At 51.9% G+C, this 20,725-nt stretch overlaps 1 protein-coding gene across 4 annotated transcripts in view; it reads right to left on the bottom strand.

Annotated features, from left to right (window-relative positions):
* Positions 1 to 20,725, bottom strand: part of lamb2l (laminin, beta 2-like) — a 401,500-nt gene that overhangs the window by 195,329 nt on the left and 185,446 nt on the right. For all 4 annotated transcript variants that reach the window (XR_015080088.1, XM_086002162.1, XM_086002163.1 and 1 more), the window contains one exon: positions 12,390 to 12,545. Coding sequence is in view for 3 of the 4 variants with exons in the window: in XM_086002162.1 (XP_085858288.1) it covers positions 12,390 to 12,545 (156 nt within the window). In the remaining variant the exon portion in view is untranslated. The remainder of the gene's footprint in view (positions 1 to 12,389; positions 12,546 to 20,725) is intronic.

The raw sequence follows: 20,725 nt of genomic DNA, 5'->3' as shown, positions 1-20,725 counted from the left end.
AGGGGAGGTGTGCGCGGGAGGTGGCGCCGAGCTGCCAAGTTCACCCGTGTCTGAGGAGCGACTCGACGCAGAGAAACCGGAGAGAAAAGGTGCAAAACCTCCCTCAGGTCTGGCCCCACCGCCCCACCGCCTCCCGCCCCACCCCCCCCGCCCCCCGCACTGAGACCTCGGGCTCGCGCCCACCCCACCGCCTCCCGCCCCACCGCCCCACCGCCCCACCCCCCACACTGAGACCTCGGGCTCGCGCCCACCCCACCGCCCCCCCCGCCCCCCACACTGAGACCTCGGGCTCCCTCACTCGGCCCTCAGGCTCAGCCCCCGAGGCCTCATGTCTCCCTGAACTGGCTGAGCGCCGGGAGTAGACAGTTCACTGACCTGCTCTGCCGAAGCAGGTTCCTGACACAAACAGAACACGAACGAGGAGAAAGTTGCGGCAACTCCAAACGTAAGAGAAGAAAATTAAATTGGTTATCCACTTCGGTGGTAAAAACAGGAAGGCAGATTATTATCTGAACGGCAATAGATTGGGAAAAGAGGAAGTGCAACGAGACCTGGGTGTCCTTGTGCACCAGTCACTGAAGGTAAGCATGCAGGTACAGCAGGCGGTTAAGAAGGCAAATGGTATGTTGGCCTTCGTAGCGAGAGGATTCGAGTACAGGAGCAAGGATGTCTTGCTGCAGTTGTACAGGGCCTTGGTGAGACCACGCCTTGAGTATTGTGTGCAGTTTTGGTCGCCTTATCTGAGGAAGGATGTTCTTGCCATGGAAGGAGTTCAGCGAAGATTCACCAGGCTGATACCTGGGATGGCAGGAATGACGTATGAGGAGAGATTGGGTCGATTGGGCTTGTACTCACTGGAGTTTAGAAGATTGAGAGGGGATCTCATTGAAACTTATAAAATTCTAACAGGACTGGACAGACTAGATGCAGGAAGGATGTTCCCGATGGCGGGGGAGTCCAGAACCAGGGGTTACAGTCTAAGGATAAGGGGTAAGCCATTTAGGACAGAGATGAGGAGGAATTTCTTCACCCAGAGAGTGGTGAACCTGTGGAATTCTCTACCACACAAGGCAGTAGAGGCCAATTCATTAAATATATTCAAGAAGGAGTTAGATATATTTCTTAAGGCTAAAGGGATCAAGGGGTATGGGGAGAAAGCAGGGACAGGGTACTGAATTTGGATGATCAGCCATGATCTCATTGAATGGCAGAGCAGGCTCGAGGGGCCGAATGGCCTACTCCTGCTCCTATCTTCTATGTTTCTATGTTTCTGATGTTACTTGTGGCTGTGGTTTGTAATTCTCTGATGTCCTCCCTCAGTTTGGACAATGCTCGTTAAATGCAGACCCTTCAAACTCTCCTTCCCGTGCAAGCGGAGGAGATGTAACACCTGCCCCTATACCTCCCTCCTTCCCACTGTCCAGGGCCCCAAACACCCCTTCCAGGTGAAACAGCGATTGACTTGTACTTCTTGCAATCTAGTATACTGTATTCGCTGCTCACGATGCGGTCTCCTCTACATTGGGGAGACCAAACGCAGATTGGGTGACCGCTTTGTGGAACACCTCCATTCAGTCCGTACGGGTGACCCTGAGCTTCCGGTCGCCTGTCATTTTAATTCACCGCTCCATTCCCACTCGGACCTCACCGTCCTTGGCCTCTTGTATTGTTCCACGGAAGCTCAACGTAAACTCGAGGAACAGCACCTCATCTTCCGATTAGGCACTCTGCAACTTTCTGGACTCAATATCGAGTTCAACAATTTCAGATCATAACCTCGGCCCCTATTTCATTTATTCTTGTAATTTTTCCACTCCTTTCCCCTCCCCCTCTTTCCTTTTGTTTCTCTCTCACACCTGGCAGCTATCTCTTGCCCTGCCAGTACACTTTACACCTAATCTCAGCCTATTACCATCTCGTCTAGCTTCTAATACCTTTTATTGTCTCTTTTACTTCTTTTGTTTCTTTTATTCTTTTGTCCGATCACAGCCCTGCCTCCGATCTATCTTTTCTTTCCAGTTTTGAAGAAGGGTTCGACCCGAAACGTCAACTCAAGTTTCTCTCCACGGATGTTGCCGGACCTGCTGAGTTTTTCCAGCATCTTCTGTTGTTATTTCCCCGAGAACTCTCAGCAGGCCCTCAAAGCTTTACTCAGTGACACGCCCACTATAAACGGTGAAAAGAATATTGTAGATAAAAATTCATCCTCGGGATGTGGGCGTCACTGGCAAGGCCGGCATTTATTGCGGATCCCTCGCTGCCCTGAGAAGGTGGTGATGAGCCGCCTTCTTGAACCGCTGGTTTGATACGACTGAGGGGTTTGCTGAGCGACTTCAGAGTCAACCAGGTTGGTGTGGGACTGGAGTCACCTATAGGCCCAGACCGGGTGAGGACGGCAGGTTTACTTCCCTGAAGGACATCAGTGAACCCGTTGGGTTTTTAGAACAATCCAACAGCCTAAGGTCACTTTTACTGAGACCAATTTTTTATTCCATATTTTAAAGAAAAAACTGAATTCAAATCCTCAAACCATCAACTGTGGGATTTGAACCCGCGCTCTGAGGATTATTAGCCCAGTAATGTTAACCACTAGACCACCGTAACTGTTGTGTATGTACCTTTAAGGGAATGACTGGTCTCAGACTGCAGTAACGGCAGTGACCACCCCTGTATAAAAGGCCCTAGCAGGCTTCTGTAGTTTCAGTTTCCAGTTTGTCTCCACTCAGTAAAGACTTGTTATAATCAACTCCTGCAGTCCGTGTCTCAATTACACACGGACATAATACTGGCGACGAGCAGATACGAACTTACCGACAATCTGCACCACCTCATGGGGATCCATCCCTGAAGCGAAGTTATCAGAGGTCGAGGCCAGAAGGAAGAAAGAAACAGTAGAAACGGGCGTCGACCGTGGGCATCCGCCTCTGAGTCAGCGGAGTTGAAGATTTGCAGGAGAGGCTGTCGAAAGCGGGGCTTGGTTATCCTGTCGATGGTGCTTCAGCTAATCGGGCTGGTGGCAGGTAGTACACTGATCCCTCCTGGGCTGCGGCGGTCTAGAGTTCGAGCGGGTGGCTTGCAACGGGGCCGAGCAGCGTTGTCGGGAAGAGGAGAGAGCGAGAGGGTGGAGCACACTGGGCGCGGCCGGTGCTACGAAGCCGGGCAGCGTACAGACCCGAGAAGAGGGAAGCAAGTGTCCCGCAGGGTTGTTCCGACGACGGGGAAATAAAAAAATTAAAATTAAACGCGCAAAAAGCCGCGAGGAGCTGCAGTTTGCCACGGAAACCGCGGAGAGCGGCGTTAGCAGCAGCGCGGGGGGGAAGTGCGCGAAGACCATAGGGCGTCGCCATCAAGGCATAAAACGCCAGCAACAGCACTAGCAACAGCGGAGAAGACAAAAGTGCGGGAGGCGCCATTTTGTTAAATCGGGGAAGAAGGCAAAGCGCGGGAGGTGCCATCTTAGATTTTCAAGATGCCAAAGACTGGCGATATCACTGCCTTCGATAATACAATAGAAGACTGGACCACGTATGTGGAAACAGTCGAGGTATATTGCGAGGCAAACGAAATAGCCGATGAGAAAAAGGCATCGGTATTGCTAAATTTAATGGGCGCAAGAACGTACGGCCTATTGCGGGACCTGATTACTCCAGCCAAACTGAAGGCGAAGAGTTTTAACAAAATTGTTGCTATCCTACAGGAGCACCTAAATCCTACACCGCTGCTGATAGCAGAAAGATTTAAATTCCACAGGAGAAATCAGCATAAAAATGAGAGCAATGCTGATTACCTTACGGAACTACGCAAGCTATCAAAGCACTGCCAGTTCGGAGCAGGACTGGCAGATACCTTACGGGACAAATTTGTCTGTGGACTCCTGAGTGAAGGAACCCAGAAGAGGTTACTTTCAGAGAAAGAGCTGACGCTAGATAAGGCTTTCAGCGTGGCAGTATCGTACGAAGCAGCAGCAAGGGGAGCTGCGGAAATACAACAAAAGCCACAGGAATACGGCACCCACGAAATGACACGGGTTTTGAAAAATGTTATCGCTGCGGCAGAACTAACCATGGCCAGAAGGACTGCTGGTCCAAGGACAAAATATGCAGGCAATGCGAAAAGATGGGACACATTGCACGAGTTTGCAGGTCTGGGAAGAAGACCAACGACAACAAAAAGGCTACGAAGGAGCCGTACAGGAAAGTACAAAAGATGACGGACAGTAGTTCCGAAGACCAGATGAGCGATAGTGAATCCGGAAACAAGAGACTAAGCTGTCTCAAACTTCACAACGTAACCGCAAAAGAGGATCACCGAACCATTTGGGTCATCCTCACGATAGCAGGGTCCCAAGTCAAAATGGAATTGGATACAGGATCAGCTCTAACCGTCATGAATCGACGAGACTACGAGCGGCTATTCTCACACATACCCCAGAGGAAAAATAAGGGTGCCTGTCGAATACAACGGCAAGAAAATACGGAAATTGTATCTCTACATTCTGCAAGATGGTGGACGACCGTTATTGGGACGTGAATGGATCAGAAAGATAAGTTTAGACTGGCACTCCATTCAGGCACTGACGGTGGCTGGTAAAAAGGATGACGATGTCACTCCTGGACGATTGTCAACAATCTTAGCTGACGCCAAAGAGGTATTTCAACAAGAACTGGGCACTCTTAAAGGCGTAACCGCCTCGATAAAAATAGAGGAGAATGCAATTCCCAAGTTTTTCAAAGCAAGACCGGTACCATATGCAATTCGCCCAGCCGTCGAGGCAGAGCTGGAGAATCTGGAGAATGCAGGCGTGTTATCTAAGGTAGACTGGAGCGAGTGGGCGACACCCATCATCCCTGTCATGAAGAAAACGTTAAACAATAAGTCTGAGGAGCCAAGGAAGGTTCGCATCTGTGGGGACTTCAAGGTGACGGTGAACCCAGTCCTTCACACAGTACAATATCCTCTTCCAAGGATAGAAGATATCTTCGCCTCACTATCTGGAGGGAAGCGTTTTACAAAAGTTGACCTAGCACAAGCATATTTGCAGATGGAGGTTGAAGAATCCTCTAGGAAGTATCTCACGATAAACACTCACAAAAGTCTTTACCAGTATAATCGACTGGTATTCGGAGTAGCATCAGCTCCGGCGATATGGCAAAGAGCGATGGAACAAGTCCTGCAAGGGATTCCGGGGACTCAATGTTACTTGGACGACATCCTAGTGACAGGTGAAGATGACAGTGAACTCCTTGCCAACCTAGAGCAGGTGCTCACTAGACTACGTGAACATGGGCTACGAGCCAATCACCCCAAGTGCGACCCATCGCTACCGATAAGACTGGCGTGTGATGCGTCTCCCTACGGCATTGGGGCGGTACTGTCACATAAATTCCTTGATGGTTCAGAGAAGCCGATAGCTTTTGCGTCACGCTCGTTAACTTCAGCCGAGCGTAACTACGCCCAGATTGACAGAGAAGCCCTCAGCCTGGTGTGGGGGGTGAAGAAGTTCAATCACTACCTGCACGGTCTGAAATTTACTCTACTAACTGATCATCAACCTCTTGTCTCCATTTTCAACCCTCAGAAGGGCGTACTGATAATGACGGCACAACGGCTACAGAGGTGGTCCCTTTTCCTAGGGGCACACCAATATGACATCGAGTACAAAGGAACTAAACAGCATGGGAATGCTGATGGATTGTCGCGCCTACCGTTGCCGACGGTGGAAGAAGATCTGGCAGTGGATCCAGTGGAGTTATTCCACTCGACTATAGTCGAATGTCTCCCGGTGACGAATGCAAACGTAGAAAAGGAAACACAAAATGACCCGACACTCTCCTGGGTCTATGATTTAACGGTGAAGGGATGGCCAGCACATGGCAAACCACTGCTGCCAGCATTCTCGCCGAGAAGAGAACAGCTGTCAGTGTGCAGAGGAACCTTGATGTGTGGATCCAAAGTAGTAATTCCACCCAAATTGAAGGATAGAGTGCTCAATGAGCTTCATGAGGGTCATCTGGGAGGGGTAAAAATGAAGAACTTAGCCAGAGCGTTTGTGTGGTGGCCGGGAATCGATAGAGAAATCGAAGAGATGACCAAGAGCTGTACAGGATGCCAGAAGGTCCAAAACGCCCCACCACAAGCCCCTCTACATCCATGGGAGTGGCCCTCATCTCCATGGCAAAGGGTGCACATTGATTTTGCTGGTCCCTTTATGGACTCGATGTTTTCAATTGTGGTGGATGCACATTCAAAGTGGCCAGAGGTAATAAAAATGTCCTCAACCACCACAGAAAAAACTATCACAGTCTTACGAACCATATTCGCCAGGAATGGGCTGCCTGAACAGATTTGCTCTGACAATGGACCACAGTTTGTATCTGAAGAGTTCCGGAGGTTCTTAAAGAACAATGGTGTTAAGCATTACAGATCCTCCCCATATCATCCAGCCACTAATGGATTGGCCGAGAGTTTTGTTCAAACATTCAAGAAGGCTATCAAGGCAATGTGTAATGAAGATATACCCCTACAACACAAGATGGATAACTTCTTGTTTGCCTACCGGAATGCGACACATGCGGTTACCAACCAAACTCCAGCCATGATGTTCTTCAATCGAAGACTACGATGCCGCTTGGATTTGGTTAAGCCAAACGTCACAAGAGATGTGGAGAACAGGCAGTTTCAGAATATGAATGAAAGGCCGACCAGGAGTTTTAAGATCGGTCAACCAGTTTTGGCCCGGGGCTACCGCACTGAGAAATGGCAGCCAGGAACGATCTGTACACGGCAAGGACCTCTAATGTATACCGTGGACGTTGGAGAGAGCATTGTAAGATGCCATGCTGACCAGATTCTAGAGTCACTGGAAAACGTCAACTCCACACCACGATCTGATACACCTGGCGATGAAACCGAAGTACCAATGGCATCTACCGCAGAATCGGTGATATTGGAAGCAGACGAACCAAACAACGACATTGATCCCGACTCAACCTTACCAGAAGAACCTGATACCCCAAAGAGGCATTATCCAGACAGAATCAGGAAGCCTCCTCAAAGACTGAACTTATAATTGCTTAACTTCAACCAATGTATCTAGCAACCGTAATTGTAATTGTAATTAGTTATTATTTAGTTGTTAAATGAATGTTATGTACTGTTTATCTAAAAGGGGAGGAATTGTTGTGTATGTACCTTTAAGGGAATGACTGGTCTCAGACTGCAGTACTGGCAGTGACCACCCCTGTATAAAAGGCCCTAGCAGGCTTCTGTAGTTTCAGTTCCAGGTTGTCTCCATTCAGTAAAGACTTGTTATAATCAACTCCTGCAGTCCGTGTCTCAATTATACACGGACATAATAGTAACCATTAACAAGGTATTGGCAATGGTGGGGTCAATGTTCCACATCTCCCTCTGTCTCTAAGTCATCGTTCAATGGGCAGGCACACGTACAGTCAGGCATTGGGTAGAGCACATCACTTCCAGAAAATGAAAGAGAGATGAGCTGGACTTGGGCACAGCATTAAATATCATCGAGGGCCAATTCACTGAACCGGAGGTGTGAAAACTTGCCACTGCCTTGATTATTGAGGTTCCATTTACCTCTTGTTCTGCATCAGGGGCAGCGAGAGGGAAATCAGCCAGGGGGGGGGTTCCAGCTCCCGAGCGTCACCCAGTGAAGAGAAAGTCCGTTCACAATCATCGTGATTACCGATCATTGCCCAGGTCACACACGGCCCCGTGGGTGAGGTACCCGGGTGGGGGGGGCGGCGGTGGGTGAGACCTGGGCAATGCAGCAAGACCAACAAAAGAAGAAAGACTTGCATTTCTCCAGCACCTTCCCTCATCTCAGGGCGTCCCAAACCACTTCACAGCCAATGAAGTACTTTTTGAAGTGTTGTCACTGTTGTAATGTGGGAAACACGGCTTCAATTTGCGCACAGCAAGATCCCACAGACAGCAAGGTGATAATGACCAGATAATCGGTTTAGTGATGTTGATTGATGGACAAATACCGCTCAGAACACTGGGGAGAACTCCCCTGCTCTCCTTTCAATAGTGGCTATGGGATATTCCACGACCAACTGAGAGGGCATCACATCCGAAAGACGGCTCCGCTGACAGTGCAGCACTCCCTCAGTAATGCCCCTCTGACAGTGCGGCGCTCTCTCAGACCTGCCCCTCCGACGGTGCTGTGCTCCATCAGTACTGCCCCTCCGACAGTGCGGCGCTCCCTCAGTACTGCCCCTCCGACAGTGCAGCGCTCCCTCAGTACTGCCCCCCCGACAGTGCAGCACTCCCTCAGTACTGCCCCTCTGACAGTGCGACGCTCCCTCAGAACCGCCCCTCCGACAGTGCGGCGCTCCCTCAGTACCGCCCCTCCGACAGTGCGGCGCTCCCTCAGTACCGCCGCACCGACAGTGCAGCGCTCCCTCAGTACTGCCCCTCCGACAGTGCGGCGCTCCCTCAGTACTGCCCCTCCGACAGTGCAGCGCTCCCTCAGTACTGCCCCCCCGACAGTGCAGCACTCCCTCAGTACTGCCCCTCTGACAGTGCGACGCTCCCTCAGACCCGCCCCTCCGACAGTGCGGCGCTCCCTCAGTACTGCCCCTCCGACAGTGCAGCGCTCCCTCAGTACTGCCCCTCCGACAGTGCAGCGCTCCCTCAGTACTGCCCCTCCGACAGTGCGGCGCTTCCTCAGTACTGCCACGCCAACAGTGCGACGCTCCCTCAGGACTGCCCCTCCGACAGTGCAGCGCTCCCTCAGTACTGACCCTCCGACAGTGCAGCGCTCTCGCAGTACTGCCCCTCCGACAGTGCAGTGCTCCCTCAGTACTGCCCCTCCGACAGTGCAGCGCTCCCTCAGTACTGCCCCTCCGACACTGCAGTGCTCCCTCAGTACTGCCCCTCCGACAGTGCAGTGCTCCCTCAGTACTGCCCCTTCGACAGTGCAGTGCTCCCTCAGTACCGCCCCTCCGACAGTGCAGCGCTCCCTCAGTACTGACCCTCCGACAATGCGGCGCTTCGTCAGTACTGCAACGCCGACAGTGTGACGCTCCCTCACTACTGCCCCTCCGGCAGTGCAGCGCTCCCTCAGTACTGACTCTCTGACAGTGCGGCGCTCCCTCAGAACCGCCCCTCCGACGGTGCTGTGCTCCCTCAGTACTGCCCCTCCGACAGCGCAGTGCTCCCTCAGTACTGCCCCTCCGACAGCACAGTGCTCCCTCAGTACTGCCCCTCCGACAGTGCAGCGCTCCCTCAGTACTTATCCTCCGACAGTGCGGCGCTTTCTCAGTACTGCCCCTCCGACAGTGCAGCGCTCCCTCAGTACTGACCCTCCGACAATGCGGCGCTTCGTCAGTACTGCGACGCCGACAGTGTGACGCTCCCTCAGTACTGCCCCTCCGACAGTGCAGCGCTCCCTCAGTACTGACCCTCTGACAGTGCGGAGCTCCCTCAGAACCGCCCCTCCGACGGTGCTGTGCTCCCTCAGTACTGCCCCTCCGACAGCGCAGTGCTCCCTCAGTACTGCCCCTCCGACAGTGCAGCGCTCCCTCAGTACTTACCCTCCGACAGTGCGGCGCTTTCTCAGTACTGCCCCTCTGACAGTGCGGCGCTTCCTCAGTACTGCAACGCCGACCGTGCGACGCTCCCTCAGTACTGCCCCTCTGACAGTGCAGCGCTCCCTCAGTACTGCCCCTCTGACAGTGCAGTGCTCGCTCAGTACTGCCCCTCTGGCAGTGCAGCGCTCCCTCAGTACTGACCCTCCGACAGTGCGGCGCTTCCTCAGTACTGCCCCTCCGACAGTGCAGCGCTTCCTCAGTACTGCCACGCCGACAGAGCGGCGCTCCCTCAGAACCGCCCCTCCGACGGTGCGGCGCTCCCTCAGTACTGCCCCTCCGACAGTGCGGCACTCCCTCAGTACTGCCCCTCCGACAGTGCAATGGTCCCTCAGTACTGACCCTCTGACAGTACGACGCTCCCTCAGTACTGCCCCTCCGACAGTGCGGCGCTCCCTCAGCACTGTCCCTCCGACAGTGCGGCGCTGCCTCAGTACTTCCCCTCCGACAGTGCAGCGCTCCCTCAGTACTGCCCCTCCGACAGTGCGGCGCTCCCTCAGCACTGCCCCTCCGACAGTGCGGCGCTCCCTCAGTACTGCCCCTCCGACAGTGCGGTGCTCCTCAGTACTGCCCCTCCGACAGTGCAGCGCTCCCTCAGTACTGCCCCTCCGACAGTGCGGCGCTGCCTCAGTGCTGCCCCTCCGACAGTGCGGCGCTCCCTCAGTACCGCCCCTCCGACAGTGCGGCGCTCCCTCAGTACCGCCGCTCCGACAGTGCGGTGCTCCCTCAGTACCACCCCACCGACAGTGCGGCGCTCCCTCTGTACCGCCCCTCCGACAGTGCGGAGCTCCCTCAGTACCGCCCCTCCGACAGTGCGGCGCTCCCTCAGTACCACCCCTCCGACAGTGCGGCGCTCCCTCAGTACCGCCCCTCCGACAGTGCGGCGCTCCCTCAGTACTGCCCCTCCGACAGTGCAGCGCTCCCTCAGTACTGCCCCTCCGACAGTGCGGCGCTCCCTCAGTGCCGTCCCTCAGACAGTGCGGCGCTCCCTCAGTACTGCCCCTCCGACAGTGCGGTGCTCCCTCAGTGCCGCCCCTCCGACAGTGCGGCGCTCCCTCAGTGCCGCCCCTCCGACAGTGCGGCGCTCCCTTAGTACCGCCCCTCCGACAGTGCGGCGCTCCCTCAGTGCCGCCCCTCCGACAGTGCGGCGCTCCCTCAGTGCCGCCCCTCCGACAGTGCGGCGCTCCCTCAGTACTGCCCCTCCGACAATGCGGCGCTCCCTCAGTGCTGCCCCTCCGACAGTGCGGCGCTCCCTCAGTGCCGCCCCTCCGACAGTGCAGCGCTCCCTCAGTACTGCCCCTCCGACAGTGCAGTGCACCCTCAGTACTGCCCCTCCGACAGTGCAGTGCTCCCTCAGTACTGCCCCTCCGACAGTGCAGTGCTCCCTCAGTACCGCCCCTCCGACAGTGCAGCGCTCCCTCAGTACTGACCCTCCGACAGTGCGGCGCTTCCTCAGTACTGCCCCTCCGACAGTGCGGCGCTTCCTCAGTACTGCAACGCCAACAGTGCGACGCTCCCTCAGTACTGCCCCTCTGACAGTGCAGTGCTCCCTCAGTACTGCCCCTCCGGCAGTGCAGCGCTTCCTCAGTACTACCACGCCGACAGTGCGACGCTCCCTCAGTACTGCCCCTCCGACAGTGCGGCGCTCCCTCAGTACTGCCCCTCCGACAGTGCAATGGTCCCTCAGTACTGACCCTCTGACAGTACGACGCTCCCTCAGTACTGCCCCTCCGACAGTGCGGCGCTCCCTCAGCACTGTCCCTCTGACAGTGCGGCGCTGCCTCAGTACTTCCCCTCCGACAGTGCAGCCCTCCCTCAGTACGGCCCCTCCGACAGTGCGGCGCTCCCTCAGTACTGCCCCTGCGACAGTGCGGCGCTCCCTCAGTACTGCCCCTCCGACAGTGCGGTGCTCCTCTGTACTGCCCCTCCGACAGTGCAGCGCTCCCTCAGTACCGCCCCTCCGACAGTGCGGCGCTCCCTCAGTACCGCCGCACCGACAGTGCGGCGCTCCCTCAGTACCGCCCCACCGACAGTGCGGCGCTCCCTCTGTACCGCCCCTCCGACAGTGCGGCGCTCCCTCAGTACCGCCCCTCCGACAGTGCGGCGCTCCCTCAGTACCACCCCTCCGACAGTGCGGCGCTCCCTCAGTACCGCCCCTCCGACAGTGCGGCGCTCCCTCAGTACCGCCCCTCCGACAGTGCGGCGCTCCCTCAGTACCGCCCCTCCGACAGTGCGGCACTCCCTCAGTACCGCCCCTCCGACAGTGCGGCGCTCCCTCAGTACTGCCCCTCCGACACTGCAGCGCTCCCTCTGTACTGCCCCTCCGACAGTGCGGCGCTCCCTCAGTACTGCCCCTCCGACAGTGCGGCGCTCCCTCAGTACTGCCCCTCCGACAGTGCGGCGCTCCCTCAGTACTGCCCCTCCGACAGTGCGGCGCTCCCTTGGTACAGCCTAGATTTTGTGCTCAAGTCTCGGGAGTGTAACTTGAACCCACAACCTTCTGACTCAGCGGTGAGAGAGGGCGACCCACTGAGCCACAGCTGACATGACCCTCAGCTGACATGACCCTCAGGAGGGGAAACATTAAAGGCGGTGGTGATAACAACGGTGTCTTTTTTTAAGCTGACATTTTCTGAGAAGGATCTGTTGGTGAGGAACCGTCACACGGCAGAAAACCATCGTCAACCGGCGTGGTTTATTGTGGTCACACGCCCTCCCCCTCCCGCCTCTTCCCCTTCCCCGTGAGGCCAGAGCTCTCACGGTGACACCAACCTTTCGCTGCCGGATTTTTCGGAGCCGGTCTCTGGTGGTCCGGGCGCGGGCTGCCTGGTGGTGCTGCCTCCTCCGCCTCGCGTTGTGCTGGATATCGAGCCCATGGCGGTCGGCAAACTCCACGCAGTTGCCGTTCACCTCTCGCTTGATGGCCCCCTGAAACAGTGAGAGAAGCAGGAAATTGAAGTGAGGCGGTGGTGTTAGGGAAGGGTTGGCTCAGTGGGTTCACTCAGTGCCCTCTGACCTCTGGCTCCACTGGGCCAAAGACCTCGGGCTGGATTTTATGAACCTCGGTGTGTCCATCGTCGGTGGTGTGTCCCGACCCCGCTGCGTAAAATGAATTGACCTCGATTGGGTTTGTTATAAATCTCATCATTCATGAAGAAACGACTCATGAAATAACACTGGACGGCCAGCTGGTGGCGCCGTCCAAGGAGTATAAATACTCGGGCGTGGGCCCAGCTTATAGGGACATTTTGTAAGACAGGAACTAGTGAAGTACAACTAGACCTCCATGTTCTGAAACAAGTTGATTAAAGCCTTGCTTTATACTCAAACCAAGTGCGTAGTGAGGTTTATTACGTCAGGCCTGTTAAGCCCGCCCAGCGCGTTTGCCGGCCAATTAGAGGAAGCGGGTCTGGTGACGTCATTTGACAAATAGCCACATGGGAATATGATGTTGTGGCGATAATTGAGACTTGCCGCAAAAAAGGGCAGGATTGGGTTTAACTATTCCTGGTTATAAAGTGTTCAGGAAAGATAGGGAAGGAAAGTTAGGAAGTGGGGTGGCAGTATTGTTAAGGAGAATGTTGCAGTGCTGGAGAGAGAGGATGTCCTGGAGGGACCAAGGACAGAATCTATTTGGCTAGAGTTGAGAAACAATAGAGGTGCCATTACACTGCTAGGTGTATTCTATAGACCACCAACTAGTGGGAAGGGTACAGAGGAGCAGATTTGTAGGGAAATTACTGAGAGGTGCAAGAGCTATAGAGTAGTGATAATGGGGGACTTCAACTATCCTAATATAGACTGGGATCATAATAGTGTAAAGAGCAGAGAGGGGGAAGAATTTCTGAAGTGTGTTCAGGAGAACTTTCTTGATCAGTATGTTTCTGGCCCGACGAGGGAGGAGGCATTGCTGGATCTGGTTCTGGGGAATGAGGTGGGTCAAGTGGAGCAAGTGTCAGTGGGGGAACATTTAGGGAACAGTGATCATAGTATCGTAAGGTTTAGATTAGCTATGGAAAAGAACAGGGAGAAATCTAGAGTTAGAATGTTTAACTGGGGGAAGGCCAATTGCAGTGAGATGAGAATGGATCTGGCCCAGATCTGTCACTGGAATCAAAGATTGGCAGGCAAAACTGTGATGGAACAATGGGCTGCCTTTAAAGAGGAAATAGTTCGGGTACAGTCGAGGTACATTCCCACGAGGGGGAAAGGCAGGGCAACTAAAGTCAGGGCTCCCTGGATGATGAAAGGTATAGAAAATATGATGAAGTAGAAAAAGAGCGCGTATGACAGATGACAGGTTGTAAATACGTCTGAGAATCAGGCTCAGAGGAGAAGTCAAAAAGAAAATAAGAGGGGCAAAGAGAGTGGCAGCCAACATAAAAGGGAATCCAAAAGTCTTCGATAGGCATATAAATAGTAAACGGGTAGTAAGAGGAGGGGTGGGGCCGATTAGGGAACAAAAAGGAGGCCTACGCATGGAGGCAGAGGGTACGGCTGAGGTGTTCCCCAGGGGTCGGTTCTAGGGCCACTGCTTTTCTGGATATATATTAATGACTTGGATGTGGGTGTACCGGGCACAATTTCAAAATGTGCAGATGACACAAAACTTGGAAGTATAGTGAACAGTGAGGGGGAGAGTGATAGACTTCAAGAGGACATAGACAGGCTGGTGGAATGGGCGGACACCTGGCAGATGAAATTTAACGCAGAAAAGTGTGAAGTGATACATTTTGGTAGGAAGATCGAGGAGAGGCAATATAAACTAAAGGGTATAATCCTAAAGGGGGCACGAACAGAGAGACCTGGGGGTATATGTGCACAAATCAGTGAAGGTGGCAGGGCAGGTTGAGAAAGCGGTTAAAAAGGTATACTGGATACTGGGCTTCATAAATAGAGGTATAGAGTACAAAAGCAAGGAAGTTATGATGAACCTTTATAAAACACTGGTTCGGCCTCAACTGGAGTATTGTGGCCAATTCTGGGCACCGCACTTTAGGAAGGATGTGAAGGCCTTAGAGAGGGTGCAGAAAAGATTTACAAGAATGGTTCCAGGGATGAGGGACTTCAGTTACGTGGATAGACTGGAGAAGCTGGGGTTGTTCTCCTTGGAGCAGAGAAGGTTGAGAGGAGATTTGATAGAGGTGTTCAAAATCATGAGGGGTCTGGACAGAGTAGAGAGAGAGAAACTGTTCCCATTGGCGGAAGGGTCGAGAACCAGAGGACACAGATTTAAGGTGACTGGCAGAAGAACCAAAGGCGACGTAAGAAAAAACTTTTTTACGCAGCGAGTGGTCAGGATCTGGAATGCACTGCCTGATAGGGTGGTGGAGGCAGATTCAATCACGGCTTTCAAAAGGGAGTTGGATAAGTACCTGAAGGAATAAAATTTGCAGGGCTCCGGGGAAAGGGCGGGGAGTGGGACTGGCTGAGAGTTGGCACGGGCTCGAATGGTCTTCTTCCGTGCTGTAATCATTCTATGACACGTTATCAGCCGGTTTCCTTAAAGGGACCACGGACAACTTTAATTTGACATTTGTGCTGTCAGTGTTCTACAGCATTGAGGTGCTGCAAACTCTGACAAGGACTGCACAGAGGCACAGGGCTGCACCCAGGCTCTCCCATGGCTCCCTCCATATGCTTATGGAGTGAGTCACAGTACGCAGGGAGGTCCTCTTCCCTTCCCATAGGCGGAGAAGACCTCCCTAGGGGATCAACACAGCCTGGTTGCACATTGCAGAGGAGGGCACAAACAGGGATGTGGTCAGGAGGATCAGGGTGTAGTGCCGCAAACGTTTCAATGATCTCAGTAGATCACAAAACGTTAGTACAAAGCCACACTCAGCTTCATCCTGCTGTGCCTCTCATAAGAATGTAAGAAATAAGAGCAGGAGTGGGCCTTACGACCCCTCGAGCCTGCTCCGCCATTCAATAAGATCATGGCTGATCATCGACCTCAACTCCACTTTCCCGCCCAATCTCCATATCCCTTGATTCCCCGAGAGTCCAAACATCTATTGATCTCAGCCTTGAATATACTCAAAGACTCAGCATGCACGACCCTCTGGGGCCCTCTGTCCCCTAGTTTTAGACACTCCAGCCAGGGGAAACAACCTCTCAAAATCTACCCTGTCAATCCCCCTCAGAATCTTGTATGTTTCAATGAGATCACCTCTCATTCTTCTAAACTCCAGAGAGTATCGGCCCATTCTACACAATCTCTCCTCATAGGACAGCCCTCTCACCCCAGGAATCAATCTAGTGAACCTTCGTTGCACCGCCTCCAAGGCAAGTATATCCTTCCTTAGATAAGGAGAACAAAACTGTGCACAGTACTCCAGGTGTGGTCTCACCAAGGCCCTGTACAATTGGAGCAAGACTTCCTTACTCTTATACTCCAACCCCCTTGCAATAAAGGCCAACATGCCATTTGCCTTCCTTATTGCTTGCTGTACCTGCATGCTAGCTTTCTGTGTTTCTTGCACAAGGACACCCAAATCTCTCTGAACCCCAACATTTGAAAGTTTCTCGCCATTTAAAAAATATTCTGTTTTTCTATTCTTCCTACCAAAGTGAATAACCTCACATTTCCCTACATTATACTCCATCTGCCACCTTACTGCCCACTCACTCAGTCTATCTATATCCCTTTGCAGACCTTTTGTGTTCTCCTCACAGCTTACTGTCCCACCTAGCTTTGTATCATCAGCAAACTTGGATACATTACACTCGGTCCCTTCATCTAGGTCATTAATATAGATTGTAAATAGCTGAGGCCCCAGCACTGATCCTTGCGGCACCCCACTAGTTACAGCCTGCCAACCTGAAAAAGATCCGTTTATCCCTACTCTCTGTTTTCTGTCCGTTAACCAATCCTCTATCCATGCTACTATATTACCCCCAACCCCATGAGCCCTAATCTTGTGTAATAACCTTTTATGTGGCACCTTATCGAATGCCTTTTGGAAATCAAAATATACTATATCCACTGGTTCCCCTTTATCTACCCTGCTAGTTACATCCTCAAAAAACTCCAATAAATTTGTCAAACATGATTTCCCTTTCATTAAACCATGTTGACTCTGCCTAATCATGTTATGATTTTCTCAGTGCCCTGAAACCACTTCCTTAATAATGGATTCCAGCATTTTCCCAACGACTGATGTCAGGCTAACTGGCCTGTCGTTCCCTGTTTTCTCTCTCCCTCCTTTCTTGAATAGCAGCGTTACATTTGCGACCTTCCAATCCGCTGGGACCATTCCAGAATCTAGGGAATTTTGGAAGATCAAAACCAATGCACCCACGATCTCTTCAGCCACCTCTTTTAGAACCCTAGGATGTAGGTCATCAGGTCCAGGGGATTTGTCAGCTTTTAGTCCCATTAATTTCTCTAGTACTTTTTCTCTACTTATATTAATTACATTACGTTCCTCACCCTCATTAGACCCTTGGTTCCCCACCATCTTTGGTATACTTTTTGTGTCTTCTACTGTGAAGACAGATACAAAATATTTGTTTAACGTTTCTGCCATTTCCTTATTCCCCATAATACTTTCTACCGTCTCAGCCTCTAAGGGACCAACATTTACTTTTGCTGCTCTTTTCCTTTTTACATACTTGTAGAACCTCTTACAATCGGCTTTTATATTTCTTGCTAATTTTCTCTCATTTTATTTTTTCCCTTTTTATCAATTTTTTGGTCAACCTTTGCTGGTTTCTGAAACTCTCCCAGTCCTCAGGCTTACTATTATTCTTTGCAACATTATCAGCTTCTTCTTTCAATCTAATGCTATCCTTAACTTCTTTAGTTAGCCATGGTTGGATCATGTTTCCCATGGAGTTTTTGTTTCTGAATGGAATGTATTTTTGTTGAGAATTATGAAATATTTCTTTAAATGCTAGCCACTATTTATCTACTGCCATACCTTTTAATCTATTTTTCCAATCTATCTTTGCCAACACATCCCTCATACCTATGTAATTGGCTTTATTTAAGTTTAAGACTCTAATTTCAGATTTAGGCAAGTCACTCTCAAAATTAACGTGAAATTCTATCATATTATGATCACTCTGCCCCAGAGGATCCTTTACTATGAGATTGCTTATTAACCCTGTCTCATTACAGAGTACAAGATCTAAAATAGCCTGTTCCCTGGTTGGTTCCATGACATGTTGTTCTAGGAAACTGTCCCGAATGCATTCCACGAGCTCATCCTCCAGACTACCTTTGCTAATTTGATTTGTCCAGTCTAGATGGAGATTAAAGTCCCCCAAGATTATTGCATTACCTTTGTTGCAAGCTCCTACTATTTCTTGATTAATATTCTGTCCAATGGTATAGCTACTGTTAGGGGGCCTATATACTACTCCTACCAGTGATTTCTGCCCCTTGTTATTTCTTATCTCCGCCCATACTGATTCTACTTCCTGATCTTTCGAGCCGAGATCATTTATCGCTATTGTTCTTATGTCATCCTTTATTATCAGGGCTACTCCCCCTCCTTTTCCATTCTGCCTGTCTTTTCGAAACATTAAGTACCTCCTGGGCAGCAATGTGTTGGGGTGCTGATGCTTTGTGTTCTGTGCAGCATCAGTTGATTGCGGAGAAGGTTGGTGTTGTTGGTGCTGCTGGTGCGCCTGGTGATGCTGGTGTTGGGGCTGATCGTGGTGGGATTCTGAGGACCAAGGTGAGAGAGTTTCAAGGGTACCGATGCTGCTGGAATAGATGGCAGGTGAAGTAGAGATGACAGAAGTGACCTGTCAATGGTGGGAGAGGTAATGAGGTCAGACTGGATGAAGACTTGTATAAAGACTTGCAGCATCCTGAATCTGTAGTGGAAATGCAGTTTAGAGAAGCTCGTGGTTAAGGGAACATTTCTAAATCAGCTGGGAGCTTTGACTTGACATTTGAAGCTGTCAACTCATCAGCTGATTCAATGGACACTGACCTCCCGCCTCAGCCTCACAGACGAGGTCCAGGCACAGCGGGAAACCAGTGGGTGAGCTGTCAAATCCAAAAAGCTGGGAAAAAAAGCATTGTTAAATGGCTGAAAACAAACCACTAATGATTTTAATTGGGTCTCCCGCCGCTGTGTGTCGGGTCTGCTCAGCGCTGACAGACCCGACATTTGGTAAAAGTGCATGGCGGGGGGTTCACAGCGGGGTCCCGATCCGCTGGGGCAAAAAACACTTTCCCACCTGGCCTGCCACCGATCACTCCCGCTGACCCCCCGCAAAATCCAGCCCATTGTTTCTCTCAACCCGATGCCAGGGGCCTAACCCTGGCTCCGAAACCCCACAGGGCAGTCTGCATGTAGTGATAACAGACAATTACTGGCAGTGATATACGAACATACCAAACTGAGGGGCAGGAAATAACACTCTGTGAGTTTCTGGGTCTGTGCCAATTAACCCTTTCACTCCTCAGTTCCGAAAGATTCGACTTGGCCCGTGTCGGTGACAGTGATTCTATTCTATTCAGTGTAAGTGAGACTTGATGCATTACAGCATCTGAGCGGTAGTTAAACACATCGCAATCAAGGTTTATATTACCTGTTGGGCCCTGGGTAGAAGACGCGATCTCCACGGGTCAACCCCTGTCGGCCCTGGCCTTTAGGCTCGCTCGTCCGCCCGGCGTGACACGTGTGGCTCCTCCGCCAACCCGAATCCCTCCTCGGCTCGTCCGGTGGATGTTCCCAAGCTTCAGGCCGAATGCCCCTACTACCCAAGTGTTTGAGAGACCCCTTCTTATACTTTCTTCTTCCCAGCAAAGCCTAGTTAACCCAATCATTGACTTACACCTGAAACCCCCCCTCGTCCAATTACAGGTATGCCTCGTACCCAATGATCCCGCCTACCCCTGTCAGCTCCTCATCTCACGACATCCTGACATCACCTGTTTTTGACCATCAAGGCTCATATCTGGGGTAGTTATGACAACACAAAGGGAACATGTCTCCATTGGTAGAGATATGGTGCTGGCTTTTGCCAGCCGAGACGAGTTGGGGGCGGAACTGCTGCCTTCCGGGTTCTAGTCCCGCCCCCAGCGACGTCTGATGAACAAACGCTATTTTGCCCTGATTGGCCTTGTTAAGCCCCGCCCGCCAGGCTAGCCGGCCAATTAAGGGAAAACTGGTGTCAGATGACGTCAGTGCATGACGCTTCATCTGCTGGTTTTCTTAAAGAGACAGGCCCCATAATTTTTTGACAGATGAATTGTCAGTGTTTGACAGCATTGAGGTGCTGACACTGACAATCACTGTCCAAAGGTGAGCCCTTGCACCCAGGCTCACCAATGACTCTCTCCTTAGGAGAAAACAGGTGACAGCCGCAGAAGCCATCTGTCAATTCTCCCGATCAGATGAGGCTTCACAGAAACATCAAATCTTGTCACCAGCAGATACATATAAACATAAAAATATTTCTCTCTACATTCTCTCACCTGTCATACTTACCTGTACACAATTGCACCCATCACACTACCTCTGCCGCTGTCATTTCCACACTTACACTGCAGCAGACCCACAGCTCGCCTCACTGACCCTGGCGGGGTTTCCTGCCGTCGGGAAGCCCGCATCAGCAGGCTGAAAATGGGGAAAAGCCTCTAAACTGCCTGATAACTACCTGTTAACAGGCAGTTAATTGGCTCTAATCCCCTTCCCGCCTCCCGGGAAGATGGTTCAGAGGCGGGTTGGGAGCGGGGTTGGGAACCGCTCCCAATTTTTCCCATTTTCCCAGCAGTCCCGCCTCCTCAGGGCTGGTAAAATCCAGCCCATGGTGTCCTTGCCATTTGCCGATCTTCTGAATTCACTGAAGATATCAGAACATTCCCCACAGTGGCAAGCCAAATACAGAGGAAAAAACAAGTCAGCTGGGAAGGCAGAGCAAATATGTGAAGGCAAAAGGGAGTATGGCAGGGCTGGAAGGCATTTATTTTAATGCAAGGAGTCTTGCAAATAAGGTGGATGAACTGAAGTTGTTGTTGAACACATGGGAGTACGATATTGTTGCCATCACGGAGACATGGTTGAGGGAGGGTCAGGACTGGCAGCTCAATATTCCGGGGTATAGAATCTTCAGGCGAGACAGAGGGGGGTGTAAAAGGGGAG

Source organism: Somniosus microcephalus, chromosome 11, assembly GCF_052327205.1.
Source record: "Somniosus microcephalus isolate GS21.2 chromosome 11, FLI_Smic_1.0, whole genome shotgun sequence".
NCBI classification, from domain to species: domain Eukaryota; kingdom Metazoa; phylum Chordata; class Chondrichthyes; order Squaliformes; family Somniosidae; genus Somniosus; species Somniosus microcephalus.
This window is presented reverse-complemented; position numbering and strand designations above follow the sequence as displayed.